General features: G+C 39.5%; 1 protein-coding gene across 1 annotated transcript in view; it reads right to left on the reverse strand.

The window, feature by feature from the left end:
* Positions 1–26,777, reverse strand: part of LOC123857638 (beta-galactosidase-1-like protein 2) — a 78,386-nt gene that overhangs the window by 17,359 nt on the left and 34,250 nt on the right. The window contains exons 7-8 of the mRNA XM_064575861.1: positions 18,322–18,403; positions 17,057–17,121 (exon numbers count right to left, since the gene is read on the reverse strand). Coding sequence (XP_064431931.1) covers positions 17,057–17,121; positions 18,322–18,403 — 147 coding nt within the window. The remainder of the gene's footprint in view (positions 1–17,056; positions 17,122–18,321; positions 18,404–26,777) is intronic.

Consider the following 26,777-nt stretch of genomic DNA (forward strand, 5'->3'; position numbering starts at 1 on the left):
GCTCATTTTTCAGTTGGGTTACTTGGGGTTTCTTATTTTGCTATTGAGCTGTACAAGATTTTATATATTTTGGATATTAACCTGTTATCAGGTATGTGGTTTGCAAATATTTTCCCCCATTTCCATAGGTTGTCTTTTCATTTTATTGATGATTTCCTTTGCTGTGCAGAAACTTTTTAGTCTGATATAGTCCCAGTTGTTTATTTCTGCTTTTGGTGTCAAATGCAAAACACTATTACCAAGATCAATATCAAGAAGCTTATGCCCATGCTTTCTTCTGGGAGTTTTGTGGTTTCAGATCTTATGTTCAAATCTCTAATCCATTTTGGGTTGATTTTTGTGTATGACATAAGATAGAAGTTAGTTTCATTCTTTTGCATGTGGATATGTATGGCTGTATGTTTTCAGGAATTTATTTCTTCTAGGTAGTCTAATTTGTTGGCATATAATTGTTCACATTAGTAGAAACTATGATCCTTTATATTTCTGTGGTATCAGTTGTAACTCTACTCTTTCACTTAAAATTTTATTTACTGAGTCTGATCTCTTTTTTCTTAGTATAGTTCAATATTTGTCAATTTCATCTTTTTTAAAAACTTGGTTTCATTGATCTTTTCTATTGTCTTTCTCGTCTCGATTTCATTTATTTCTGCTCTGATCTTTGTTATTTCCTTCTTCTACTAACTTTGAGCTTAGTTTGTTCTTTTTCTAGTTCTTCAAGATAAACAGTTATGTTGTTGATTTGAGATCCTTTCCTTCTTAATGTATGCGTTTATCACTATAAACGTCCTCGTAGAATCGCTTTTGCTGCATCTCATAAGTTTGAGATGTTGTGTTTCCATTTTCATTTGCCTTAAGATTTTTTTAAATTTCTTTTTTCGTTTATTTGACCAATTAGTTGTTCAGGAGAATGTTGTTTAATTTTTATATATTTGTGAATTTTCCCATTTTTTCCTTGTAATTGATTTCTAGTTCCACACCATTGTGGTCAGAAAATATGATTTCAATCTTCTTAAATTTATTAAGACATGTTGTGTGGCCTAACATATGGTCTCTTCTGGAGAATGTTCCATGTATGCTTGAGAAGAATGTGCATTCTCCTGCTGTTGGTGGGAATTTCTGTATATATTCTGTACATCCATCTGGTCTAACATATAATTTAAGTCCCATGCTTCCTTATTTAGTATCCATGTAGATGATCTGTCCATTGTTGGAACTGAGGTATCTAAAACCCCTGCTATCATTGTATTGCTATCTATTTCCCTGTTCAGATCTATTAATATTTGCTTTATATATTTAGGGGCTCCTATGTTGGGTGCATAATATTTACAATTGTTATATTCTTTTGATGAATTGACCCCTTTGTCATCATATGAAGGCTTTCTCTGACTGTTGATACAGAGTTTGTCTTAGTCTGTTTTGTCTGCTATAAGTATAGCTACCCCCCCTGATTTGTTTTATTTGTTTTGGCTTTTGTTTGCATGGAGTATCTTTTTCCATCCCTTCAATGTCAGTCTGTGTGTGTCTTCAAAGCTGAGGTGAGTCTTTTGTAGCCAACAGATGGTTGGATCTTTTTTTTTTTAATCTATTCAACCACTCTGTATCTTTTGATTAGAGGATTTAGTCCATTTTAAATTTAAAGTAATTATTGATAGGTATTATGTTAATGATTTTCTGTCTATTTTATAATTCCTTTGTTCCTCTCTTGATCTCCTCCTTTGTAGTTTGATGATTTTTCTGTACGGGTATGCTTCGATTCCTTTCTCTTTCTCTTTTGTATACTACAGGACTTTGTTTTGAGGTTACCACGAGGCTTACATAAAACATCTCATATTGATAGCAATCTATTCTACCAATAACAGGTTAACTTCAAACATATACTCTACATTTTTAACCCTCTCCTTACCTTTTATATTTTGATGTCACAATGTACCTCTTTTCACCTAGTGTATCATTAAAAAATTATTGTAGTTATAATTATTTTTAATACTTTTGTCTTTTAACCTTCATATTAGAGTTAAAAGTAACTTACCCATGACATTATTCTCTAAATTTAACTATACATTTACCTTTACAATGAGTTTTATACTTTCATATGTCTTCTTGTTACAAATTAGCTTTTTCTGTTACTAATTAACTTACCATTTCTTTCAGCTTAAAGAACTCCTTTTAACATTTTTTGTGAGGCTAGTCTGTTGTGATGAACTCCTTTAGCTTTATCTGTCTGATAAACTCCACTGCTCCTTCAATTCTGAAGGACTCCTTCACTGGGTAGGGTATTCTGGGTTGGTGCTTTTTTTCTCTTGGTGCTTTGAATATATCACCCCATTCCCTTTTGGCCTACAAGATTTCTGCTGAAAAATCTGTGATAGCCATAAGGAGGGGGCAGAGTTAAGATGGCGGAGTAATAGGGGGACCCTGAACTTGCCTTGCCCTTCAAATACAGCTAGATCAACATTCAACTATTTTGAACAACTAGGAAGATGATCTGAGGATTAAGGAAACAATCTGCACAGTTGGAGAGAGAGAACATGGCAGATGCAAGGTTTGGAACCATGAATTGGGGGAGAGGAAAGCATCACAGCCACAAAGGGGAGGGAACCCTTTTCATGGAGCAAACTCAGGAAGAGAAAGAAAATGGGAAAGAACCCAGCGAGTAGGGACCACACAATAAGCCTCGGTGAGGAGATCCTCTGGGTAGCACAGTGAGAGATCACTCCCCTTCCCAGAGGGCATTTGGAAGAGCATATTTTGCCTCTCCAAGGACAAAAGGCCAGCCAGGAGCCATTAAGCGGGGCTCAACAGCAGGGTCAGAGGTGTGTGCAAAGGGCAGAAAGCCTCTTAAGATTTTGCTGTGAGTCACAATAGGTTTAAACCTCTGTGTGCACATCAAGTGGCTGCTTTTCTTCAACAGAACTAAGCAGAAAGTAGAGACAGGAGCAGATTGCAGATAACCTGGCCACCACTTTTTGCTGTCTGCCACAATAGATTCAAACCTCTGCAATGGCTTCTCTGGGACAGAAAGGAGTAGGGGACTGAATCAAGTGCAGATAGCCAATAAACTGGCTTCAGCTTTTTGCTGAGCATTACAATAAACTCTAGCCCCTGAGTGCATACTGTGCAATGGCTTTTTAGGGATAGGATGGTGCTGGGCACACCCTGAGGCTCTCCTCAGAGGGAGAGGAGTGAGCCCAAACCTTACCAGGCCATTTAAAACTTGGAGTTTTGAATCCCAGCCACCAACCAGAGATAAAATCCAGGAAATCTGTGGCTCCAGACATGCTGATGGCCTGGGCACAGACAAGTTAAAGACAAGGAACTGATGAAAGCCCGGGACACAGAAGATTCTTTGTTTTCTAACAGGGCCTCCTGAACAGCAGTAGCCATGAGTTCTGCTCCCAGGGACAAGACAGCAGGGTGATGCCATAGTCTTACTCCTCCACACCCCTCTCTCCCACCCATCAGCACAATCGGGACTTCAGAAAGAAACAGCATCTCCAGTGGAGGCTGGAATCCCCTACACTAAGACACCCCCCCCTCCCTGCACCTGGCAGGAGCATCTTTACAAGGGCAAAAATTCACTCCAAAAGAAAGAACAGGAGGCAATACTCACTGCAAGGGATTTAATCAATATGGAGATAAGTAAAATGTCTGAACTACAACTTAAAACAATTATAAAGATACTAGCTGGGCTTGAAAAAAGCATAGAAGACACTAGAGAATGCTTACTGTAGAAATAAAAGAACTAAAAACTAATAAGGCTGAAATTAAAGATGCTATTACTGAGGTGCAGTCACAGATGGAGGTCTTAACAGCCTCAGGATAAATAAGGGAGAAGAGAGAGAAAGTGATATAGAAGACAAAATGGTGGAAAATAAGGAAGCTGAAAAGAAGAGAAAAAGACAACTACCAGGGGGAGGAGCAAGACGGTGGAGGAGTAGGAGACCTAAATTTCATCTGGTCCCAGGAATTCAGCTAGATAGTTATCAAACCATTCTGAACACCTACGAACTCAACAGGAGATCGAAGAAAAGAATAGTAGCAGCTCTCTGAACAGAAAAGTGACCACTTTCTGGAAGGTAGGATGTGTGGAGAAGGGAATCTGAGGTGATATTTGGGAAGATAGATGGAGGGGAGGAGGCCACTGTCAGCCGCTACTGGCAATGATAGAGCAGCAGAGCACAAAATTGGAACTTTTAGAAGTCAGCTCCGCTGAGGGACGTCGCTCCAGTGGCTAAGCCAGGGATAGAACCCTCGCTCGGACAGTGTGGTCTCAAGACCCTCGGGGTCACAGAAAGACCGGGGGTGCCTGAGTGTGGCAGAGCTCCCAGGTATCGGAGCGGGGAAGCCGGCTGCAGAGACGGAGCCGAGGCGCGGGCTCTCAGCTCAGGGTGGCCATAAACCATGATCCGCAGCAGAGTTGGGCCACTGCTCCTCCAGCAGGGACCCAAAAAGCAGCAGATCCGCGGAGACCCCCCTTCTTTCCCCCGGGAGGAGTGGCGCAGGAGCGCACTGCAGGGATCTGCTGGGTTTGGAGACTCCACACGGGGTCGGGTGCCAGAGATAGAAATGCTCAGTCACAGGCCGGGTGAGCACGGAGTGCGGCTGGAGACTGGGGAGATGTGAGTGATTGAATGCTTTTCTCTGGGGGCTCACTGAGGAGTGGGACCCCAGGTTCTTGGCTCCTCTGGGGCGGAGACTGGGAAGCCACCATTTTCACTCTCGTCCTCCAAAGCTGTACGGAAAGCTTGCAGGGAACAAAAGCTCCCAAGAGCAAACCTGAGCAGGTTACTTAGCCTGGCACCCGGCAAGGGTGGTGCAATTCCGCCTCCAGCAAAGACAGTGAGAATCACTGCAACAGGCCCCTTCCCCAGAAGATCAGCAAGAACATCCAGCCACGACCAAGTTTACTGATCAATGAGAATGGCAGAACCCCAGCACTAGGGGAATACAGCACACAGAATTCATGGCTTTTTTCCCCATGATTCTTTAGTCTTTCAAAGTTAATCTTTTAAATTTTCTTTTTTTTTTCTTTTTCTATGTGTTTTTGAATTTTTCTTTTTCCTTTTTTCAACCAACATCTTATCAATCCCTTTCTAAAAAATCTTTTTTATTTTTCATTTTTAGAGTCACATTCTATCCCTTCATTGTAGTTAACTTTATTTTTGGTATATATATAAGTTGTTCTCTCTTTAAAATTTTGGGATACAGTTTCTTCTAACAGACCAAGATATACCCTAAATCTCTAGTGTATGGCTTTGTGCCAGTCTCCTGCCTGATCACATTCTCTCCCCCCCCTTTTTTAATCCTCTTCTTTCTTTGTTCAAACAACTTCTTATCAATTCTTTTTATAAAATCTTTTATAATTTTCATTTTTATAGTCATATTCTATCCCTTCATCATATTTACCCTTATTTTTGTACATACATAAGTTTTTCTTTCTTTAAAATTTTGGGAGCCACTTTCTTCTAACAGACCAAAATATGCCCAAAATCTAGTGTGTGGTACTGATCTGTTCACCAGCCTGATCATATTCTTTTTTTTTCTTTTTCCTTTTTCTTTCTTTCTCCCCAGTTTCAGGTCTCTTCTGATTGGTTTAGTATACTTTTCTGAGGTCATTGTTACCCTGTTAGCATTTTGTTCTCTAATTCGTCTATTCTCCTCTGGACATATTGACAAGACAGAAAAACTCACCTCAAAAAAAAAAAAAAAAAAAAAAAAAAACCCAAGAGGCAGTACCAACTGCCAGGAACCTAATCAAAATGGACATTAGTAAGATGTCAGAACTAGAGTTCAGAATGACGACTATAAAGATACTAGCTGGGCTTAAAAAAAAGCATGGAAGATACTAGAGAAACCCTTTCTGGAGAAATAAAAGAACTAAAATCTGACCAAGTTGAAATCAAAAAGGCTACTAATGAGGTGCAATAAAAAATGGAAGCTCTAACTGCCAGGATAAATAAGGCAAAAGAGAGAATTAGTGATATAGAAGACAAAATGATGGAGAATAAAGAAGCTGAGAAAAAGAGAGATAAACAACTACTGGATCATGAGGGCAGAATCTGAGAGCTAAGCGATACCATAAGATGAAACAATATTAGAATAATTGGGATCCCAGAAGAAGAAGAAAGAGAGAGAGGGGCAGAAGGTATATTGGAGCAAATTATAGCAGAGAACCTCCCTAATTTGGGGAAGGAAACAGCATTAAAATCCAGGAGGCACAGAGAACCTCTCTCAAAACCAATAAAAATAGGTCCACACCCCAACATCTAATAGTAAAACTTACGAGTCTCAGAGACAAAGAGAAAATCCTGAAAACAGCTCAGGACAGGAGGTCTGTAACCTACAATGGTAGAAACATTAGATTGGCAACAGACCTATCCACAGAGACCTGGCAGGCCAGAAAGGACTGGCAGGATAGATTCAGAGCACTGAATGAGAAAAATATGCAGCCAAGAATACTATATCCAGCTAGGCTGTCATTGAAAACAGAAGGAGAGATAAAAAGCTTCCAGGACAAACAAAAACTAAAAGAATTTGCAAACACGAAACCAGCCCTACAAGAAATATTGAAAGGGGTCCTCTAAGCAAAGAGAGAGCCTAAAAGTAACATAGACCAGAAAGGAACACAGAAAATATACAGTAACAGTCACCTTACAGGCAATACTGTGGCACTAAATTCCTATCTTTCAATGGTTACCCTGAATGTAAATGAGACAAATGCCCCAATCAAAAGACGCAGGCTATCAGATTGGATAAAAAAAAATAAGACCCATTGATATGCTGTCTGCAAGACACTCATTTTAGACCCAAAGACACCTCCAGATGGAAAGTGAGGGGGTGGAAAACCATTTATCATGCTAATGGACATCAAAAGAAAGCTGGGGTGGCAATCCTTATATCAGACAAATTAGATTTTAAACCAAAGACTGTAATAAGAGATGAGGAAGGACACTATATCCTACTTAAAGGGTCTATCCAACGAGAAGATCTAACAATTGTAAATATCTATGCCCCTAACATGGGAACAGGTAATTCTATAAGCTAATTAATAAAAAAATCAAAGAAAAACATTGACAACAATACAATAATAGTAGGGGACTTTAACATCCCCCTCACTGAATTGGACAGATCATCTAAGCAAAAGATCAACAAGGAAATAAAGACTTTAAGTGACACACTGGACCAAACGGACTTCACAGATATATTCAGAACATTCCATCCCAAAGCAACAGAATACACATTCTTCTCTTGTGCCCATGGAACATTCTTCAGAATAGATCACATCCTAGGTCACAAATCAGGCCTCAACCAGTACGAAAAGATTGGAATCATTCCCTGCATATTTTCAGACCACAATGCTTTGAAACTAGAACTCAATCACAAGAGGAAAGTCAGAAAGAACTCAAATACATGGAGGCTAAAGAGCATCCTACTGAAGAATGAATGGGTCAACCAGGAAATTAAAGAAGAATTGAAAAAATTCATGGAAACAAATGAAAATGAAAACACATCTGTTCAAAATCTTTGGGATGCAGCAAAGGCAGTCCTAAGAGGAAAGTATACACCAATACAAGCCTTTCTCAAGAAACAAGAAAGGTCTCAAATATACAACCTAACCTATACCTAAAGGAGGTGGAGAAAGAACAGCAAATAAAGCCTAAACCCAGCAAGAGAAGAGAAATAATAAAGATCAGAGCAGAAATCAATGAAATAGAAACTAAAAGAACAGTAGAACAGATCAACAAAACTAGAAGCTGGTTCCTTGAAAGAATTAACAAGATTGATAAACCCCTGGCCAGACTTATCAAAAAGAAAAGAGAAATTACCCAAATAAATAAAATCATGAATGAAAGAGGAGAGATCACAACCCAACACCAAAGAAATACAAACAATTATAAGGACATATTAGGAGCAACTATATGCCAGCAAATTAGATAATCTGGAAGAAATGGATGCATTCCTAGAGATGTATCAACTACCAAAACTGAACCAGGAAGAAATGGAAAACCTGAACAGACCCATAACCACTGAGGAGATTGAAGCAGTAATCAAAAAATCTCCCAAGAAACAAGAGCCCAGGGCCAGATGGCTTCCCAGGGGAATTCTACCAAACATTTAAAGAAGAATTAATACTTATTCTTCTGAAACTGTTCCAAAAAATAGAAATGGAAGGAAAACTTCCAAACTCATTTTATGAGGCGAGCATTACCTTGATCCCCAAATCAGACAACGACCCCATCAAAAAGGAGAATTACAGACTAATATCCCTGATGAACATGGATGCAAAAATTCTCACCAAAATACTAGTCAGTAGGATCCAACAGTACATTAAAAGGATTATTCACCATGACCTAGTGGGATTTATCCCTGGGCTGCAAGGTTGGTTCAACATCCGCAAATCAATCAATGTGATACAATACATTAATAAAAGAAAGAACAAGAATCATATGATCCTCTCAATCGATACAGAAAAAGCATTTGACAAAGTACAGCATCCTTTCTTGATCAAAACTTTTCAGAGTGTAGGGATAGATGGTTCATACCTCAATAACATAAAAGCGATCTATGAAAAAACCACAGCAAATATCATTCTCAATGGGGAAAAACTGAGAGCTTTCCCTCTAGGTCAGGTACACGGCAGGGATGTCCACTATCACCACTGCTATTCAACATAGTACTAGAAGCCCTAGCCACAGCAATCAGACAACAAAAAGAAATAAAAGGCATCCGAATCAGCAAAGAAGAAGTCAAACTCTCACTCTTTGCAGATGATATGATACTTTATGTGGAAAACCCAAAAGACTCCACCCAAAACTGCTAGAACTCACACAGGAATTCAGTAAAGTGGCAGGATATAAAATCAGTGCACAGAATCAGTTGCATTTCTATACACCAACAACAAGACAGAAGAAAGAGAAATTAAGGAGTCGATCCCATTTACAATTGCACCCAAAACCATAAGATACCTAGGAATAAATCTAACCAAAGAGGCAAAGAATCTGTATGCAGAAAACTATAAAATAGTCATTAAACAAATTGAGGAAGACACAAAGAAATGGAAAAACTTTCCATGCTCATGGATTGGAAGAACAAATATTGTGAAGATGTCAATGCTACCTAGAGCAATCTACACATTCAATGCAATCCCTATCAAAATACATAACATAACATAATAAAATTAAATTAAAAAAAAAAGACAACCACCAGATCATGAAGGGAGATTTCGAGAACTCAATGATCATATGATCTCACTCATATGAGGAATTCTTAATCTCAGGAAACAAACGGAGGGTTGTTGGAGTGGTGGGGGGTGGGAGGGATGGGGTGGCTGGGTGATAGACATGGGGGAGGTTATGTGCTATGGTGAGCACTGTGAATTGTGTAAGACTGATGAATCTTGGATCTGTACCTCTGAAATAAATAATACATTATATTAAAAAAAAAAGATAGTAGGAAGGGAAAAATGAAGAGGGGGGAATCAGAGGGGGAGACAAACCATGAGAGACTATGGACTCTGAGAAACAAACTGAGGGTTCTAGAGGGGTGGGGAGTGGGGGGATGGGTTAGTCTGCTGATGGGTATTAAAGAGGGCACATACTGCATGGAGCACTGGGTGTTATACGCAAACAATGAATCATGGAACACTACATCAAAAACTAATGATGTAATATATGGTGATTAACATAACATAATAAAATTAAATTAAAAAAATAAAGACAACCACCAGATCATGAAGGGAGATTTCGAGAACTCAGTGATTCCATAAAGCAAATTAATATCCTGATGATGGGGGTCCCAGAAGATGAAGAGCAGGACAGAAGTTTATTTGAACAAATTATAGTTGAGAACTTCCCTAATCTGGTGAAGGGAACAGGCATTCAAGTCCAGGAGGCACAGAGAACTCTCCCCACCTTAAAATCAATAAAAATAGGTCCACACCTTGACGTATTATAGTGAAACTTGCAAGTTTCAAAGATAAAATGAGAATCCTGAAAGCAGTTCAGGGCAAGAGGTCCTTAAACTACAAGGGTAGAAACAAGGCTGGCAGCAGACCTGTCCACAGAGACCTGGCAGGCCAGAAAGGACTGGCATGATATATTCAACATGATAAATGGGAAAAATATGCAGCCAAGAATACTTTATCCAGCAAAACTGTCATTCACAATAGGAGAGATAAAGAGTTTCCAGGACAAACAAAAACTAAAGCAACTCGTGAACACTACACCAATCCTGTAAGAAATATTAAAGGGGATCCTTTGAGCAAAGAGAGAGCCCAAAAGAAATCAAGACCAGAAAGGAACAGAAACAATCTACAGGAACAGTGACTTTACAGGTAATATAATGACACTAAATTTGTATCTTTCAATAATTAATCTGAATGTAAATGGACTAAATGCTCTAATCAAAAGACATAGGGTATCAGAATGCATAAAAAAAAAAAAAAACAGGACCCATTGATATGCTGTTTACAAGAGACTCATTTTAGACCCAAAGACACCTTCAGATGGAAAGTAAGGGTGTGGAGAACCATTTAACATGCCTAAGGACATCAAAAGAAAACTGGAGTAGCCATCCTTATATCAGACTAGATTTTGAACCAAAGCCTTAATAAGAGATGAAGAAGGACACTATATAATAATAAAAGGGTCTATCCAACAAGAAGATCTAACAATTGTAAGTATTTATGCCCCCAGCTTGGGAGCACCCAAATATATAAACCAATTAATAACAAAATTAAAGAAACACATTGATAATAATACAGTAATAGTAGGGGACTTTCACACCCCACTCATAGCAATGGAAAGATCATCTAAGAAACAAGGGCTTTGAATGACACACGGGACCAGATGGTCTTCATAGATATATTCAGAGTATTTCATCCTAAAACAGCAGAATATACATTCCTCTTGAGTGCACATGGAACATTCTCCAGAACAGATCACATACTGGGTCACAAATCAGGTCTCAACTGGTACAAAAAGATTGGGATTATTCCATGCAGATTTTCAGAGTACAATGCTTTAAAACTTAAAGTCACCTACAAGAAAAAATTTGGAAGGACCACAAATACATAGAGGTTAAAGAGCATCCTTTGAAAGAATGAATGGGTCAACTAGGAAATTAAAGAGTAATTAAAAAAATACACGGGAACAAATGAAAATGAAAGCACTACAGTTCAGAACCTTTGAGATGCAGCAAAGGCAGTCCTAGGAGGGAGGTATATAACAATACAAGCCTTTCTCAAGAAATAAGAAAAGTCTCAAGGATACAACCTAACTTACATTTAAAGGAGCTGGAAAAAGAACAACAAATAAAGCCTAAATCCAGCAGGAGAAGAGAAATAATAAAGATTAGAGCAGAAATAAAAATATAGAAATTAAAAAAAAAAAAAACATAGTAGAACAGAACAATGAAACTAAGAACTGGTTCTTTGAAAGAATTAATAAGATTGATAACCCCCAGCCAGATTTATAAAAAAGAGAGAGAGAGAGAGAGGAACCAAATAAATAAAATCATGAATGAAAGAGGGGAGATCTCAACCAATACCAAATAAATACAAACAATTATAAGAGAATATTATGAGCAATTATATGCCGACAAATTAGGCAATCTGGAAGAAATGGATAAATTCCTAGAAACATATAAGCTACCGAAACTCAAACAAGAAGAAACAGAAAACCTGAACAGACCCATAACCAGCAAAGAAATTGAATCAGTAATCAAAAATCTCCCAAAAAAAAGAGTCCAGGGCCAGATGGCCTCCCAGCAGAATTCTACCAAACATTTAAAGAAGAATTAATAGGGCGCCTGGGTGGCTCAGTTGGTTGAGCGACTGCCTTCGGCTCAGGTCGTGATCCTGGAGTCCCGGGATCGAGTCCCGCATCGGGCTCCCTGCTCAGCAGGGAGTCTGCTTCTCCCTCTCCCGCTCCCCCCTCTTGTGCTCTTTCTCTCTCTCACTCTCTCTCTCAAATAAATAAAATCTTTAAAGAATTAATACCTATTCTTCTAAATATGTTTCATAAAATAGAAATGGAAATCTTCTAAACTCATTCTATGAAGCCAGCATTACCTTGATACCAAAACCAGACAAAGACCCCACTAAAAAGGAGAATTACAGACCTATCCCCGATGAACATGGATAAAAAAAATTCTCACCAAGCTACTAGCTAATAGGATCCAACAGTACATTAAAAGGATTATTCACCACAAACAAGTGAGATTTATTCCTGGGCTGCAAGGGTGGTTGAAGATCTGCAAATCAATCAGTTTGATACAGCACATTAATAAAAGAAAGGAAGAGAATCAAATGATCTTCTCAACAGATGCAGAAAAAGCATTTGACAAAATACAGCATCCTTTCCTGATAAAAACTCTGTACAATGTAGGGATAGAAGGAACATACCTCAATATCATAAAAGCCATATATGAAAAACCCACAGTTCAACACAGTATTGGAAGGCCTAGCCTCAGCAATCAGACAACAAAAATAAATAAACTGCACCAAATCAGCAAAGAGTAAGTCAAACTCTCACTCTTCACAGACAACATGATACTCTGTGTAGAAAACTCAAAAGCCTCCACCAAAAAATTGCTGGAACTGATACAGGAATTCAGCAAAGTGGCAGGATATAAAATAAATGCACAGAAGTCATTTACACTACAATGAGGCAGAATAAAGAGAAATCAAGGAATTGATCCCATTTACAATTGCAATAAAACCCATAAGATATCTAGGAATAAACCAAACCAAAGAGGTAAAGGATCTATGCTCTGAAAACTATAGAACACTTATGAAAGAAATTGAGGAAGACTAAGAAATGGAAAAACATTCTATGCTCATGTATTGAAAGAACAAATATTATTAAAATGTCTAGGCTACCCAAAGCAATTATACATTTAAGGCAATCCTTAATAAAATACCATCAGCTTTTTTGCTGAAACAAACAGTCCTTTCTCTTCTCCTTCCAGGATCTCTATGTGTATATTCATCTGTTTGATTTGTCCCATATGGTGCCCCATAAATCCCTTAAGCTATCAGCACACTTTTTTTTTCCATTCTCTTATGATTGGATGAATTCTACCGCCCTGTCTTTGAGTTTGCAGATCTGTTTTTTCCACTTCATCAACTCTACTGTTGAGCCCCTCTATTGGATTTTTCAGTTCAATTATTGTATTCTTCAGCTCTATGATTTCTGTTTGGTACTTTTTTATATTTTCTCTTTGTTGAAATTCTCACTTTGCATATACATTCCACTCCTGACCTCAGTAAGTATCTTTATGATGATTATTTTGAACTCTCTATAAGGCAAAGCACTTATTTACATTTCATTAAGATCTGTTTCTGGAGTTTTTTCTTCTTTTGTTTGGAACTTATTCCTCTGGTTTTTTTTTGTTTGTTTGTTTGTTTTCATTTTCTTTGACTGCTAATTTCTGTGTATTAGATAAAACAGCCATCTCTCCCCATCTTGACAGAATGATCTCATGTAGGAGATGAGCCTTGTTGATCAGCCCAGCCTAAGTTCCTAGCTGTCTCTCAAACTTTTGTGATTGTCTAAGCTGTCTTTGTTTTTAGTGGCTCACAGTAGTTGAGCATGTGCCAAGAGCTGACAGTGTCCCAAAGGAGAGGATCATAATCAGCAACCAATTGCAGGCTGATTAGAGGCTGGACTCTCAGGCACCAGCAAGGAAAGTATGTTGTTAAGCTCCATCCAGGGAGATGCTGGGAAGTTGGTTTTATTATTGGCATGAACTGGTGTGAAATGTGTTTGCCAGCTTCCCAGGACTGGAAAATTGCAGCCAGCCTGTAGTTGACTGCTAAATTAGAAGCCTGGCCCTCAGGCAGCAACTTTTAAAAGTTGCAGATATACCTCTCTGGGGACAGACTGGGACATGGATGATTTTGCCTTTCCCTCTGTACTGAGCCCTGGAGGGACAGTCATGATTAGTGCTCATGAGGCCATTATAATTGCTGCTTCTTCTTCTTTTTTTTAATAGTCTTGTGGGTCTCATGGGCACAGCTTTCGGACCTAGGTGTTTAGAAGTCCATACCTTCAGTGGGAGTCTTAAAGGTTGGGGCACTAGATGTGGGGTCTGAATCCTCCACTCCTCAGGGAGTAGTTAGGAGCTGAGGGTTCCCTCTAGTTTCTGACACTATATCAGGGAGTGAGGTTTATGGTGAGAACGTGTCTCAGCCTTTCCCACCTATTTTGATGTGGATATTTTTTCATTCTCACAATATGTAGAGTCACTCAGCTAGTTTCTGGACCTATTTCAGAGGGCATTGCTTGTGGGTGGCTGTACATTTGGGGTATGTGTGGGAGGAAGGGAGCTCAGGAGTCTCCTGTGTCACCATCTTGGTCAACTCCGAACTAAACTCCCAGTTCCTTTTATTTATTTTTGGAGAAATCCTAAATTATATTTCCTGGAAGCATTGCACTTTGCTAAAATATCTCCTAAGACAAAATGGCCTGAGCAGAAACACAAAAACAAATACTTCAATTGTGCTCCTACCAGTATGAAGAAATGTAGTAATGTCACTCACAGTAATAAAACCCAAGTTTTCAAAGCTATTGGCAGTAGATGTCACAGATTTGATTTAGGTGAAGGCTGCCATCAACAGCATCCTAAATCTTTCGTATAAACTGCCTTCAAAATGGATCTCTTCTTGTCTGCATTTTGGTATTTCAGCTTTGTTGTTGTTGTTTTGTTGTTAATTTTAATGCAGGGACTTTATAATTACTCTGTGTTAACTTCAGCCTACTATGATACAAAAGATCCCATCATTTGGTGGATGAGCACTCCCTTCCAGCACTGTCTCATCTAGACCTTTGACAAGCACAGCTTCTGTATCTTCCCTCAGAAGAGGATCAGTCAGAACAAAGCCAACAACAGAGCCCCCATACTCATTGAACAATCCTGGAAATAGCCTCCACAAGGACAAAGAAGGTATCTTTTTCATCACCAGTATATATCCAGAGCCTAGCACAGGATCTGACACAAAAGTACCCACTCAAAATAATGTGCTCGTTCTGATCTAAATTTGAAACATCTAACTTCTCATCCACTTCCAGCTTTAGCTCCCCCTTAACTATGTAGTTCTACCTTGTCCAGTTTGGAGAGGAATCTCTGATAGAGAACACAGAAACAAAATAGGGACTCAAAAGCTCTGCTTTCTCCCCATATTCAGTTACAACATCTGTCCTAAGAATTGTGTTTCTCTCATGTTCACTTTATCACATAAGAAATGCACTAGAAACAAATTACAATGAACTTTCTAAAGCTATGGGTACTCATTTTCACTATTTAAGTCCTGTGATTGCTCCCATATTGTATCAAATCATTCTCTCACTACAGAAGGAGTTTAAATGGTTAATGATATAAGAAAGTGAGAAGAGCATGGGATTTGGAAGCAGAAGGTTTAAATTTAAGCCTGGGTTATTCTATTATATGATCGGATTATTCACCTGTGGATAGATCCACCTGTGATCTAAAATCAGTAATTTAACCTAAGTCATGATTTCCTCATCTGCTAAATGAGAATAAGATTAATAGCTTTTAACACGGTAATATAAGAAATAAACATGAAAAGATGGGAGGATTACATAAACTAAAAGCTGTGTATATAAATATTATCATATGTCTTTCTAGCTCTTTTTACTACCTCATACTCTATATTTGCCTTTATTTGTTTATTGTCTGTCTCTTACCACTAAATTATAAGCTCCAGAAGTTCCGCTTTTATAGATTTCATTCACTGCTTTATACACAATGCCTTGAAAAGTACCTAACCGGTACACAGTAGATGCTAAAAACATTTACTGACCGACTCAATAAATAAACAAATGACCTCATTTTCAGAACTTTGCTAATTATAGACAGCATATCACTTTTAACTCTGGATTCCACTGGTTTTATTGTACCCCCCCTCCCATTCTTCCTCTATTATCATAATGTTAGCATCTATCTGAGTGTTTACTTTGCTCTGGGAATTATAGTCCCTCTTCATATTCTCTTGGAATGCACTCACCCTAATCCCTGCACATCCCTGAGCTACCTGTATGTTGGCCCAGATGTTATAAGGCTGGATACATCTCCCTTTGTACTCTTCTCTAAATCTTAGTGCTGTCTCAGACCATAGGGGAGGAGAATCAGGGATTTAACAGTTTTCAGAATTCCAGGCATTATTTTACATTTATGGTAATTAACATATTCTTCTTTTGCTGCTAATATCACATAGCTCAGTCCTGTGCAAAATGAAACATGTAACCATGGATCTCAGCTGGTGGTAGAAATCTATGCCACCCTCTGATCTCCGGTTACCCATTAATAGTTTTATTGCAATTAGCACTTCCTATCTTGTGTTTATTTACATTCCCTGTCTTTCTCATTGGATCATAAATAGTTACAGGTGAATGGGGTCATGAGTAAAGGGCTAACAAAAACCTCTCTCTGTGCCCATGCAAAACCAGGTCTATCTGAAAACCAGATAAAGGCAGAATGTTATCCATGTTATCATAACCATGTTATGATTAAAATTACCTCTGATTAGCAAATTATATCTGGTTTGGAGGACTATGAATGATATATAAATTCCTAGTGTAGACCTAGATTCCTGCATGCAGTGTATCTTGAAACCAAGAGTTCCCTTTAGCAGACCTGGAATCTATACCTATAGAGCTGTGATAAAGGACACTGGTTGGTTCCTCCACTGAGACTGAGGCTTCTCTGCAGGGATGGTTCCCATTCCCTAAAACCTGAGCTGTCACTTGAGGTAGGGTATAGCCCCTGGACTGATAGGAGGGTTCCTACTGATGCTGCCCTGCTAGCTAGTATGCTAAGTTTCTCATTCTGTATCCTTCTAAGGGGCTATGGGCCAGGCACTGTAAGCATTTGAACTTGATTTAATTATACCCCAAACCACCTAGAGCAGGCATTTCAAGGGCATAACAGATCCAGGTTTTAACTGAATTAATCGCTGCTGAGACTCTCCCCCCAAAATGAGTTCTAGTGTGAGCAAGAATCAAAACATCTCCCATCTCTGAAATGTCCTTACCTGAATTGATAAGAGCGTATCGTAAGTTTCTTTCTTTATATGTTTCATGTGGACAGTGGAAAGTACTGTGGAGGAAAAGGAGACACTGTTTATAAGGTTCTCCTACAAGCACTGTTGAGCAGAGAGAGAACATGCTCCTGGACACAGGATGAAGACCTGGGCCTCCACACCTTCTGCACATACACCTCACAGGTAGTTCTCATTAACACTTTATTGATTGTGGTGAATAATAAAGATATGATCCTGCATGTGAGTCCATACCTGCTCCATATAAAGTGCTTTCACATACATCCCTTCATGTAGCATTTATAATGAATGACCCAGACAATAAGGGCAGTTAAAATAAATCATATTATGCTGATGAATAAATAAAAGCCAAATGAAGAAACTCAGCCCAGAGAGATGAATAGCCTAAGACCTAAAACTTGACTATAGATCTCCTGACTTCTAATTCAGAACACTATCCTGCCTCTCCTACAAGACAAAGGATGCCAAAAGATGGGAGGAAGGCCAGCAGAGAACATGCCTGACAGGCTATTTGGGTGAAAGAACTGCAAATAGCACTGTTCTCTGGTTCTAGTTGTCTGCACATCGCCTTTTTCCATTTTCCTAAGTATCAATCCATATTTCCTCCTTATAATTCTATTCCATGTTTCCCTACTACATTGATTCCCCAAACTTCTCTAACCCCTGAGCTCCTGGGGCTTGGTCCATGACAGTACTATTTCTCTGACACTGCCTCTACTTCCTGTTGTTAGGTCATAGCCATTTGGCAATGACAAAGATAGTCTTAACTCTGGTCCCAGCCAGGCCCCACTCTTGCCACTATGGACCGAACAGGATGGAGCAAGTGTTCTGCATTGTTGGTGCTCTGAGGGTAACAGCTGGTGGGGTAGCAAGGTAAGGACTGGTTCCTTAACTCAGCCCACCACTTTTTCCTAAAAACTATGGGGCCTCGGGGCACCTGGGTGGCTCAGTCGGTTAAGCATCTGACTTCAGCTCAGGTTGTGATCTCGGGGTCCTGGGGATCAGGCCCCTCAGTCAGGCTCCATGCTCAGTGGGGAGTCTGCTTCTCCCTCCCCCTCTTCTTTTGCCCCTCCCCCCACTCATGGGCTGCATGCTCTCATGCTCTTTCTCTCAAATAAATAAAATCTTTAAAAAGAAATAAAGCATCCATGGGAAGTGGGAGAAATAAAGCATCAGAAGGACTGCTATTCTGTTTCAGACTTCACTAGTACAGGAAAAAGAATAAAGAGAAATTGTACCCTGTTTTAAGTGGCCTCTTTTCAGTTCATCTCCATTATCAGCAGTCATAAGTAACACCTTGATCCCTCTTGTGATCAGGGCCTGTGGAGAAATTTGGTAAGGTAAATGAACTGTCCCTGATCCCATGGAATGGCTTCTCTCTAGAAAAAAATGATGATGATAAAAATACTGGAATGAAGCTGAGGAATGGAGAAAAAGTTCTAATTCCTTCAACCAACTACTTGTAAGTTAGTAAATTAGAACAAAAAAATCAGCCACATTCAGAAAGACCAAACTGATAATTAAAATATCAGACCTAAAGGAAGAGGCAGTGGGACTATTTTCATTCACCTTAACACAGTGCTTTCCCCTAAGGACCTGAATCCCAGATTTTGTCTAGTGCATCAGAGAGCTTAAGACAAACCTCCTCTTCCACACTCATGCTCAAATTAACCACATGCTGTGGACCCAACTCACAGGATGGATTAAGAAACACACACACAGGGCGCCTGGGTGGCTCAGTTGGTTAAGCAACTGCCTTCGGCTCAGGTCATGATCCTGGAGTCCCGGGATCAAGTCCCACATCGGGCTCCCTGCTCAGCAGGGGGTCTGCTTCTCCCTCTGCCCTCTTCCCTCTCGTGCTCTCTGTCTCTCATTCTCTCTCTCTCAAAAAAATAAATAAAATCTTTAAAAAAAAAAAAAAAGAAAGAAACACACACACAACTGCTGGTTTTCCTTTGGTCAATGGCAAGCGCAAGTAAATTTTTGTTTAGTCAATCTATAGTCACACTTGCTGCATGAGACTTTAATGTCTCTACTTTAGAAATAAATCCAAGAGAGTCTAAATCAAAGAGAGAGAGAAGAGGCTAAGAAACTTATTTACTTGAAAGGTCAAATATTAAGACTATGGGGCGCCTGGGTGGCTCAGTTGGTTAAGCGACTGCCTTTGGCTCAGGTCATGATCCTGGAGTCCCGGGATCGAGTCCCGCATCGGGCTCCCTGCTCGGCAGGGAGTCTGCTTCTCCCTCTGACCCTCCTCCTTCTCATGCTCTCTGTCTCTCATTCTCTCTCTCTCAAATAAATAAATAAATAATCTTTTAAAAAAAAATATTAAGACTATGGCCATGAATACTGAGAAAAGCCAAAGGTATGCCTTTCCTGGGCCTATGGATCACAATATCCTGAAGGCGAAACTATTCCTGCAATTATCCTTGTTGATTATGAGAAGGTGGTTTGCTTTTTCTGAACTCTTCTGAAAAACAGGGAAGGCTGAAAGGTGAACAGAATGAGTGAGAGGAGACAGCGTGTCATATATTAATTACAGTCAACCCTTCCACTACCATAGGTCCTATACAGATGCAATGTTTCACATCTTTAGCCCGAGCAAGCAATATGGCCGGTTGGTAAGTTGCCATATAACTTTTCATCTAAACTAGAACACTTGATAATGAAAAGGGTGTTAACCAGGATTCATGGACCACTACTCATAGGGATAGCAATAGGCTCCCCTTCTAGGGACTGTGGGCTATTTTGTTTCAGACTAAACATCCTGCTAATAACAACTAGATAAACTGGACAAAAAAATTAACTTATTTGAAGATACTAGATCTATATCAAGGCAGGACTTGAGGAGTCAAGTTTTCAGAGAGGCAGGCGACCTAGAGAGGTGAATCCAGCATGTGTTATACTTTTTCCTTGAGACATTGATTCCCCAAGCATCAGTTGAGATGCTGAAAAGCTGAGTAGATTTCCCAGCAATTTATGAGATGTGGGGAAAGAAACTGTAGTTCATAGACAGCCAAAAGAGAGGAGGGGCCATAACAATTCTAGGCTTTTAGCTGGAACCCAAAGGGCTATCCCTTAGGAGAGAAGGTGAACAAGAATTAGACTTACTCTCATAAGAATTAAAGCCCAGCTCCAAATCATTTCAATTACCTTCTGGAAGCAAAAATAAATCCATCTGAATAGCTTCAAATGATTTCAGTCATGTTTTCATAAATAAATTGGATTGAAAAATTACTAGGCATACCAAAAGATATTACTTTACTGAAACCATGAGAAAAACAGACAACAGAACAGATACATATGAAATTAGACATTAGGTTTCTTAAACATTGCTTTGAAATAATTATAATTAATATGTTCAAGGAGTTTTTTAAAAGTGGAAAATTTTGGCCAAAAAAAAGGAAACCAGAAAAGAATCAAATGAAAATTCTAGAGCTAAAAATCATATATCTGAAATTGAGAACTAGGTTTGACATCAAATTAGGCAAAGTTGCAGAGAAAATTCATAAATTACAAGATATCTTAGAAAAAATCATCCAGGGGGCGGAGCAAGATGGCGGAGGAGTAGGACACCTGGATTTCGTCTCCTCTCAGGAATTCAGCTGGATAGGGATCAAACCATTCTGAACACCTACAAATTCAACAGGAGATTGAAGAAAAGAAGAGCAATAACTCTCTCATCAGAAAAGCGACCACTTTCTGGAAGGTAGGACGTGCGGAGAAGTGAATCCGAGGCGATATTCAGGAGGATAGACGGCGGGGGAGGGGCCTCCGTTGGCCGCTTCTGGCAACTGATAGAGCCGCGGAGCACAAAATCGGAACTTTTGAAAGTCTGCTCCGCTGAGGGATGTCACTCTGGTGGCTAAGCGGGGGGTGGAACCCTCCGGGACAGTGTGGTCTCAGGACCCTCGGGGTCACAGAAAGACCGGGGGTGCCTGAGTGTGGCAGAGCTCCCAGGTAACGGAGCAGGGAAGCCGGCTGCAGAGACGGAGCCCAGGCGTGGGGTTGCCCTAAACCGTGATCCGCTGCACAGTCGGGCCCCTGCTCCTCCAGCAGGGACCCAACAAGCGGCAGATCCGGGGAGACTCACCTTCCTCCCCCGGGAGGAGCCACGCGGAGGGCACCGCAGGGATCTGCTGGGTTTGGAGACTCCACCCGGGGTCGGGTGCCAGAGATAGAAACGCGCGGTCACAGGCCGGGTGAGCACGGAGTGCGGCCGGAGACCGGGGAGACGGGAGTGACTGACGGCTTTTCTCTGGGGGCTCCCTGAGGAGTGGGGCCCCGAGTTCTCAGCTCCTCCAGGGAGGAGATTGGGAGGCCGCCATTTTCACTCTCCGCCTCCAAAGCTGTACGGAAAGCTCGCAGGGAACAAAAGCCCTGGAGAGCAAACCCGAGCAGATTACTTAGCCGGGAGGGGGCAAGGGCGGGGCAATTCCGCCTCTGGCAGAGACATTTGGAAACCACGGCAACAGGCCCCTCCCCAGAAGATCAGCGAGAACAGCCAGCCAAGACCAAGTTTACCGATCAATGAGAACGGCAGAACTCCAGCGCTAGGGGACTACTGCACATAGAATTCATGGTTTTTTACCATGATTCTTTAGGCTTTTAAAGTTAATTTTTTTTTAACTTTTTGTCTTTTTATTTCTTTTTGAATTTTTCTTTTTCCCTTTTTCAACCAACATCTTATCAATCCCTTTTTTAAAAAAAAAAAACATTTTTATTTTTCATTTTTAGAGTCATATTCTATCCCTTCATAGTAGTTACCCATATTTTTGGCTTATATATATAAGTTGTTCTCTCTTTAAAATTTTGAGATAGTTTCTTCTAACAGATTAAAATATACCCTAAATCTCTAGTATATGGTGTTTTCTATTCCCCTGCCTGATCACATCTTCTCCCTTTTTTTTTTCTTTTTCTTTTTTCTTTTTTTAAATCCTCTTCTTTCTTTTTTCAAACAACTTCTTATCAATTCCTTTTATAAAATTTTTTATAATTTCCATTTTTACAGTCATATTCCATCCCTTCATCATATCAACCCTTATTTTTGTACATATTAAGTTTTTCTTTCTTTAAAATTTTGGGAGGCACTTTCTTCTAAAAGACCAAAATACACCCCAAATCTAGTGTGTGGCACTGATCTATATACCAGCCTGATGATATTTGATCACATTCTGGTTTTTTGTTGTTGTTGCTGTTGTTGTTTTGTTTTGTTTGTTTTTCTTTTTATCTTTATCTTTTTCTTTATTTTCTTTTTCTTTCTTCTCTCTTTCCCTTTCTTATCCCACTGCTTCCGGTCTTTTCTGATTTGTTTAGAGTATATTTTCTGGGGACGTGGTTACTCTGCTACCATTTTGTTCTCTCATTAATCTATTCTCCTCTGCACAAAATGATGAGATGGAAAAAATCACCTCAACAAAAAGAACAAGAGGTAGTACCAACTGCCAGGGACCTACTCAATACGGACATTAGTACAATGTCAGATCTAGAGGTCAGAATCATCACTTTAAAGTTACTAGCTGGGCTTGAAAAAAATATGGAAGTTATTAGAGAAACCCTTTCTGGAGAAGTAAAAGAGCTAAAATCCGACCAAGTAGAAATCAAAAAGGCTATTAATGAGGTGCAATCAAAAATGGGGGCACTAAGTGCTAGAATAAATGAGGCAGAAGAGAGAATCAGTAATATAGAAGATGAAATGATGGAAAATAAAGAAGCTGAGGAAAAGAGAGATAAACAACTACTGGATCACGAGGGCAGAATTCGAGAGATAAGTGATACCATAAGAAGAAACAACATTAGAATAATTAGGATCCCAGAAGAAGAAGAAAGAGAGAGAGGGGCAGAAGGTATATTGGAGCAAATTATAGCAGAGAACTTCCCTAATTTGGGGAAAGAAACAGCCATGAAAATCCAGGAAGCACAGAGAACCCCTCTCAAAATCAATAAAAATAGGTCAACACCCTGACATCTAATAGTAAAACTTACAAGTCTCATAGACAAAGAGAAAATCCTGAAAGCAGCTCGGGAGAACACATATGTAACCTACAAGGGTAGAAACATTAGATTGGCAACAGACCTATCCACAGAGACCTGGCAGGCCAGAAAGGACTGGCAGGATATATTCAGAGCACTAAATGAGAAAAATATGCAGCCAAGAATCCTATATCCAGCTAGGCTGTCATTGAAAATTGAAGGAGAGATAAAAAGCTTCCAGGACAAACAAAAACTAAAGGAATTTGCAAACACAAAACCAGCCCTACAGGAAATCTTGAAAGGGGTCCTCTAAGCAAAGAGAGAGCCTAAAAGCAACATAGACCAGAAAGGAACACAGACAATATACGGTAACAGTCACCTTACAGGCAATACAATGGCACTAAATTCCTATCTTTCAATAGTTACCCTGAATGTAAATGGGCTAAATGCCCCAATCAAAAGACAAAGGCTAACAGATTGGATTAAAAAACAAGACCCATCGATATGCTGTCTGCAAGAGACTCATTTTAGAACCAAAGACACCCCCAGATTGAAAGTGAGGGGGTGGAAAACCATTTACCATGCTAATGGACACCAAAAGAAAGCTGGGGTGGCAATCCTTATATCAGACAAATTAGATTTTAAACCAAAGACTGTAATAAGAGATGAGGAAGGACACTATATCCTACTTAAAGGATCTATCCAACAAGAAGATCTAACAATTGTAAATATCTATGCCCCTAACATGGGAGCAGCCAATTATATAAGGCAATTAATAACAAAAGCAAAGAAACACATCGAAACAATACAATAATAGTGGGGGACTTTAACATCCCCCTCACTGAAATGGACAGATCGTCTAAGCAAAAGATCAACAAGGAAATAAAGACTTTAAATGACACACTAGACCAAATGGACTTCACAGACATATTCAGAATATTCCACCCCAAAGCAACGGAATACACATTCTTCTCTAGTGCCCATGGAACATTCTCCAGAATAGATCACATCCTAGGTCATAAATCAGGTCTCATCCGGTACCAAAAGATTGGGATCATTCCCTGCCTATTTTGAGACCACAATGCTTTGAAACTAGAACTCAATCACAAGAGGAGTGTCGGAAAGAACTCAAAATACATGGAGGCTAAAGAGCATCCTACTGAAGAATGAATGGGTCAACCAGGAAATTAAAGAAGAATTTAAAAAATTCATGGAAACCAATGAAAATGAAAACACAACTGTTCAAAATCTTTGGGATGCAGCAAAGGCGGTCCTAAGAGGAAAGTATATAGCAATACAAGCCTTTCTCAAGAAACAAGAAAGGTCTCAAGTACACAACCTAACCCTACACCTAAAGGAGCTGGAGAAAGAACAGCAAATAAAGCCTAAACCCAGCAGGAGAAGAGAAATCATAAAGATCAGAGCAGAAATCAATGAAATAGAAACTAAAAGAACAGTAGAACAGATCAACGAAACTAGGAGCTGGTTCTTTGAAAGAATTAACAAGATTGATAAACCCCTGGCCAGACTTAACAAAAAGAAAAGAGAAATTACCCAAATCAACAAAATCATGAATGAAAGAGGAGAGATCACAACCAACACCAAAGAAATACAAACAATTATAAGAACATATTAGGAGCAACTCTATGCCAGCAAATTAGATAACCTGGAAGAGATGGATGCATTCCTAGAGATGTATCAACTACCAAAACTGAACCAGGATGAAATAGAAAACCTGAACAGACCTATAACCACCAAGGAAATTGAAGCAGTCATCAAAAATCTCCCAAAAAACAAAAGCCCAGGGCCAGATGGCTTCCCAGGGGAATTCTACCAAACATTTCAAGAAGAATTAATACCTATTCTTCTGAAACTGTTCCAAAAAATAGAAACGGAAGGAAAACTTCCAAACTCATTTTATGAGGCCAGCATTACCTTGATCCCAAAACCAGACAAAGACCCCATCAAAAAGGAGAATTACAGACCAATATCCCTGATGAACATGGATGCAAAAATTCTCACCAAAATACTAGCCAATAGGATCCAACAGTACATTAAAAGGATTATTCACCATGACCAAGTGGGATTTATCCCTGGGCTACAAGGTTGGTTCAACATCCGCAAATCAATCAATGTGATACAATACATTAACAAAAGAAAGAACAAGAATCATATGATCCTCTCAATAGATGCAGAAAAAGCTTTTGACAATGTACAGCATCCTTTCTTGATCAAAACTCTTCAGAGTATAGGGATAGAGGGTACATACCTCAATATCATAAAAGCCATCTATGAAAAACCTACAGCGAATATTATTCTCAATGGGGAAAAACTGAGAGCTTTCCCCCTAAGGTCAGGAACACTGCAGGGATGTCCACTATCACCATTGCTATTCAACATAGTATTGGAAGTCCTAGCCACAGCAATCAGACAACAAAAAGAAATCAAAGGCATCCAAATTGGCAAAGAAGTCAAACTCTCACTCTTTGCAGATGATATGATACTTTATGTGGAAAACCCAAAAGACTCTATCCCAAAACTGCTAGAACTCATACAGGAATTCAGTAAAGTGGCAGGATATAAAATCAATGCACAGAAGTCAGTGGCATTCCTATACACCAACAATAAGACAGAAGAAAGAGAAATTAGGGAGTCGATCCCATTTACAATTGCACCCAAAACCATAAGATACCTAGGAATAAATCTAACCAAAGAGACAAAGGATCTGTACTCAGAAAACTATAAAATACTCATGAAAGACATTGAGGAAGACACAAAGAAATGGAAAAACGTTCCATGCTCATGGATTGGAAGAACAAATATTGTGAAGATGTCAATGCTACCTAGAGCAATCTACACATTCAATGCAATCCCCATCAAAATACCATCCACTTTTTTCAAAGAAATGGAACAAATCATCCTAAAATTTGTATGGAACCAGAAAAGACCCCGCATAGCCAGAGGAATGTTGAAAAAGAAAAGCATAGCCAGCGGCATCACAATTCCAGACTTCAAGCTCTATTACAAAGCTGTCATCATCAAGACAGCATGGTACTGGCACAAAAACAGACACATAGATCAATGGAACAGAATAGAGAGCCCAGAAATGGACCCTCAACTCTATGGTCAACTCATCTTCGACAAAGCAGGAAAGAATGTCCAATGGAACAAAGACAGTCTCTTCAACAAATGGTGTTGGGAAAATTGGATAGGCACATGCAGAAGAATGAAACTGGACCATTTCCTTACACCACACACAAAAATAGACTCCAAATGGTTGAAAGACCTCAGTGTGAGACAGGAGTCCATCCAAATCCTAAAGGAGAACACAGGCAGCAACCTCTTTGACCTCAGCTGAAGCAACTTCTTCCTAGAAACATCGCCAAAGGCAAGGGAAGCAAGGGCAAAAATGAACTATTGGGACTTCATCAAGATAAAAAGCTTTTGCAAAGCAAAGGAAACAGTCAACAAAACCAAAAGACAACCGACAGAATGGGAAAAGATATTTGCAAATGACATATCAGATAAAGGGCTAGTATCCAAAATCTATAAAGAACTCATCAAACTCAACACCCAAAGAACAAAGAATCCAATCAAGAAATGCGCAGAAGACATGAACAGACATTTTTCCAAAGAAGATATCCAAATGGCCAACAGACACATGAAAAAGTGCTCAATATCGCTCGGCATCAGGGAAATCCAAATCAAAACCTCAATGAGA

The sequence above is a fragment of the Mirounga angustirostris genome, unplaced genomic scaffold (assembly GCF_029215605.1).
Source record: "Mirounga angustirostris isolate CCGP_5_RB_7025 unplaced genomic scaffold, mMirAng1.0.hap1 SCAF_13, whole genome shotgun sequence".
In the NCBI taxonomy this organism is placed as follows: Eukaryota; Metazoa; Chordata; class Mammalia; order Carnivora; family Phocidae; genus Mirounga; species Mirounga angustirostris.